This window comes from Aegilops tauschii, chromosome 1, assembly GCF_002575655.3.
Source record: "Aegilops tauschii subsp. strangulata cultivar AL8/78 chromosome 1, Aet v6.0, whole genome shotgun sequence".
NCBI classification, from domain to species: Eukaryota; Viridiplantae; Streptophyta; class Magnoliopsida; order Poales; family Poaceae; genus Aegilops; species Aegilops tauschii.
The window spans coordinates 319,148,538-319,153,201 of record NC_053035.3 but is presented as its reverse complement, the minus strand read 5'-3'; the positions used below and the strand labels follow the sequence as shown (position 1 = coordinate 319,153,201).

At 49.8% G+C, this 4,664-nt stretch overlaps 1 protein-coding gene across 1 annotated transcript; it reads left to right on the top strand.

The window, feature by feature from the left end:
- Positions 1-1,494: 1,494 nt before the first annotated feature.
- On the top strand, positions 1,495-2,721 carry LOC141030630 (uncharacterized). The gene has a single exon (XM_073506177.1). The coding sequence runs from the start codon at positions 1,495-1,497 to the stop codon at positions 2,719-2,721; it is 1,227 nt and encodes a 408-aa protein (XP_073362278.1).
- Positions 2,722-4,664: the final 1,943 nt, after the last annotated feature.

Sequence of the window (4,664 nt, the reverse complement as noted above, 5' to 3'; positions counted from 1 at the left end):
TGTACACGTGCATTCGGTGATCACGACTTATGAGTCGGGATCCCCACAGAGCTAGTATCAGAGCCATCCTGACTGTAGGAAGCCTTAGTTAGCAAGGCGTTAGTTAGGACAAATCCCATTTTGCAAAACCCTCTATACTCCTCTTCTTTTCTAAGGTTACCAAACCTAAGGTATATTTCCCTTATTGACCTCTCCCCTTCCAACCTTTGTAGATGGCTGCCGTACCCGAAGACTTCCTGACCACCGGATTCCCCGTGCTTCTCGAGGATAGTCTCAAGAAGTGCCAGTTTCACCGAGACCCCATTTTCACCTACCATGAGCATTGGATCAATGACACCGAGACGGAGTATCATGTGGAAGCGATCGTGAAGGCTAATGACTCTCCAACAAGCTAGTTCTTCGAGGGACCGAGATGGCAACACTAGTTCTTGCTGTCGAGACGACAACCCTCAAGGCACTCACCCGCCTCCAAGACCTTCTTCCCGAGATGGCAGACGAGTTGGCAACCCGCTTCTTGCCTTATCAGAAGGAGGGTGAGGATGAGACTAGCGCACCAGCTCCAGCATTGGAGGAAGGACTTCCACTCCGATTCCAGACCTACTTCAGCCTCTGTGCCGATAGCTTGGCACAACACTTGGCCTCAGAATTAATGGAGTTCCGAAAGGAACTTCATGAGACCAAGGCACTTCTTCGCCAAGCGCAAGGGAAGACAGATAGGATCAAGAAAGAAGGTGCTCCCCCTGGGCAGCCCGCAATCGCCTACCGAGGCGGAAGACCCCCGAAGGATGGAGGACCCCCACAGCAACACCGCATGAGCGCAAGGGATTGCCGCAAGCTCTTTTCACCACCGGCAAAGCAACGCCGTGTCGAGATGCTCCACTCCCCCACTCCTTCAAATGAAGAAGAAAGTCAAGATGCTGACAATGAGGAGGAAGACCCAGAAGAGCCAGACTATGCGACCGAGCATTCCACCGCTTAGGCATCATTTGCAACTCGGATATGCCAGTTTGTAACCCCTGCGGTAGGATAGGTCATGTATCCCTATGCGAAGTCGAGTCCTTGTAATGGTTCATATGAAACCATGCAGTGTTGTGTTTGCTTTGGATGTGTTTGATGGACGTCGTACTTTCTTTCAGGAAGTTGTAAACGACTACATCACCCATTTGGATTTTAATGAATCTGTTTTGCCCCTTTTGGGCCCCTGCATAACATCAACTTGTGTCGTACCAACCCCTTACTAGGATTCCCATCTATATTACCTTCCCTCATCTTCCCCAATTATGAGACCTTGACCGCTCCAACAGGATGCCTGTTGTAATCCGTACTGGTGCCTCTACCTAGCAGCAAGAAGCCGGAGGATCCACCCAAGGAGAAGCCAGCCAGGACCAAACCCAAGGACAAGATCCACCACCGCCACCACCTCCAAACATGGACATGGCTCAGCTTCTCCAAGCCTTCCGAGAGGAACGCCAAGCCAACACTGCAGCCCTCTAGATGATTGCTCAAGCTGTCACCAACAACCGCCAGCAGGCGGGGAACGGCAATGGACGTTCCACGTTGGCGGAGTTCAAGAAGCATGCACCACCCAACTTCATCGAGACTGCTGAACCCTTGGATGCAGACGACTGGGTCCACACCATTGAGGATCTGTTGGAACTAGTCGGCTGCACTGAGGACCGTGAGAAGGTGGCATATGCTGCTCACTATCTCAGGGGAACTGCCAGAGCTTGGTGGGATGGATTCAAGGTCATGCATGCTGGGCAAAACATCACTTGGAATGACTTCAAGGCAGAATTCCGCAAGGCCCACATTCCTTCCGGAATCATGGCCATCAAGAAGCGTGAGTTCCGAGCCCTGAAGCAAGGAAGTAGCACTGTCAAGGAGTACATGCAGAAGTTCAGTGTTCACTTAAGGTATGCTCCTGAAGATGTCAACACTGATGCTGCCAAAAGAGAGCACTTCATGGAAGGCCTTAACCAGACTCCGCAATACTCGGTTGTTGTGTGTGACTGCCCAACCTTTCCTGATCTGGTGAACAAGGCACTCATACTTGAGGACAAGCGACGTTCTTTGGATGATACCCGTAAACGCAAGATGATCAGCAAGGGTAGCTCTAGCAACCAGAAGCCTCGCCCATGGCAGCCAGCCCCGGTCAAGCCAACCTATCAGCAGCCAAGAGCCCCTGCACCTCGCACCAACTATCAGCCTCAGCAGTACGCCAATCCCGGGCCAGCTTACAACAACCCCAATAACAATGCTGGCAAGAGCAACAACTCCAACCAAGTCACTTGCTTTGGATGTGGTCAGCCAGGACACTACTCCAAGAATTGCCCAAACAAGAAGCCAGATGCACCGCGCCCCAATGCGCAGAACCAAGGCCAAGGTCGTGGAATGCCACCAAGGAACCAAGCTCCCCACAACCCGCCCAACAATGGCAAGGGCCGTGTGAATCATGTCACTGCAGACGAAGCCCAGGAAGACCCGGACGTCGTGCTGGGTACGTTCCTTGTCAACTCCACACCCACAACTGTCTTGTTTGATTTCGGAGCATTGCATTCTTTTGTCACCCAACAATTTGCATTAGAAAGTGGCATGATCTCTACACCCCTGAGTAGTCCCATGGTGGTACAAACCCCCGGATCAGAGATGAGAACCAAGATAGGATGTAAAGGAGTCGAGATTGTCATTAACAGGGTAGACTTCCTAGCAGACTCGTCTTAAGATCGCAAGGCTTGGATGTGATCTTAGGAATGGATTGGCTCATCAAGCACCAAGGCTTGCTAGATTGTGCCAACTGGACTGTCACCTTGACCAATGACCAAGGAGTCAAAGTTAAGTTTGCCTCCAACACCTCCCCTGCTCAAGTCACCCAAGTCAACTGTCTGTCAGAAGTTGGGTTGGAGCAAGTGCCGGTAGTATGTGAATACCCCGATGTCTTTCCTGATGAGTTACCGGGAATGCCTCCTGATCGGGACATTGAGTTCATCATCGAGCTCATGCCCGGAGCAGGACCCATCTATAAGAAGCCTTATAGTATGGGATCAGAGGAGTTATTAGAGTTGAAGAAGCAACTGGCCGAGCAGTTGAGGAAAGGATTCATCCGCCCTAGTGCCTCACCTTGGGAATCACCTATTTTGTTTGTGGAAAAGAGGGACGGTACCATCCAGTTATGTGTTGACTATCGCTCCCTTAATGAAGTCACGATCAAGAACAAGTATCCAGTCCCCAAGATTGAAGACTTGTTCGATCAGCTAAATGGTGCCAAGGTGTTTTCCAAGATCGGTATCAGGTCTGGGTACTATCAACTGAAGATCAGACCCCAAGATATTCCGAAGATGGTGTTTGTAACCCGATATGGCATGTATCAGTACACGGTCATGTCATTTGGTTTAACCAATGCCCCTGCCTACTTCATGTACCTCATGAACAAAGTTTTCATGGAGTACTTGGACAAGTTTGTTATCGTCTTCAGCGATGACATACTCATCTTTTCCAAGTTGGAAGAAGAGCATGAGCAACACCTGAGGATGGTCCTAGACAAGCCTCGAGAACACCAACTGTATGCCAAATTCAGCAAGTGCGAGTTTTGGCTACACAAGGTTGGATTCTTGGGTCATGTTCTGACTGAAGAAGGATTGTCGGTGGATCCCGCCAAGATTGAAGCCATGACTGAATGGCAATCCCCAAGCAATGTGAAGGAAGTTAGAAGCTTCCTCGGACTTGCAGGGTATTACCGCAAGTTCGTCAAAGGGTTCTCGAGCATTGCCCGACCCCTGACTCAGCTCTTAAAGAAGGACAAGAAGTTTGAGTGGACCCAGAAGTGCGAAGAAAGCTTCCAGGAGCTGAAGAAGAGATTGACCACTGCCCCAGTTCTGGCCACACCAGATATTCACAAGGAATTTGTGATATATTGTGATGCGTCGAGGACCGTACTTGGAGGTGTTCTTATGCAAGAAGGCAGAGTCGTAGCATATCCATCTAGACAGCTACGTCCTCATGAAGAGAACTACGCTACTCATGACCTCGAGTTGGCAGCTGTAGTTCATGCCTTGAAAACATGGCGACATTACCTTCTAGGGAAGTGGTGGGAAATATACACCGACCACAAGAATCTGAAGTATATTTTCAATCAGAAGGAGTTGAACATGAGGCAGAGAAGATGGCTAGAGTTGATCAAGGATTATGACCTCAGTGTTCAGTACCACCCTGGAAAGGCTAATGTGGTAGCAGATGCCCTAAGCAGAAAGGCTTGTTCCCTGAATGCTATGCTTAAGGGAAGGCTACCCGCCTTGGACGAAGAACTTGAAGACTTCGGGTTGGAACTGGTTGCACCAGGGTTCTTGGCCAACCTCGAAGTCAGGCCTACCTTGATGGACGATGTTAAGGAAGATTAGAAGGGACACGGGAGTATTGAAGGCATCAAGAGGAAGATCAAGGTAGGCAAAGCCCCAGGATTCCTAGAAGATGAGCAAGGAGTTGTGTGGTTCGGGAATCGCATTTGCGTACCCAACAAAGTTGACTCAAGAACCTGATCTTGCAAGAAGCTCATGACACTCCATGTTCCATCCATCCTAGAGGAACCAAGATGTATCAAGACCTTAAGGCAAGATTCTGGTGGCATGGCATGAAGAGAGAAATAGCTACTTTCGTCGCTAAGTGTGACA

What these genes read in the sequence shown, in the direction of transcription:
- LOC141030630 (XM_073506177.1), top strand. Translation starts at nt 1,495, where the DNA reads ATGATTGCTCAAGCTGTCACCAACAACCGCCAGCAGGCGGGGAACGGC.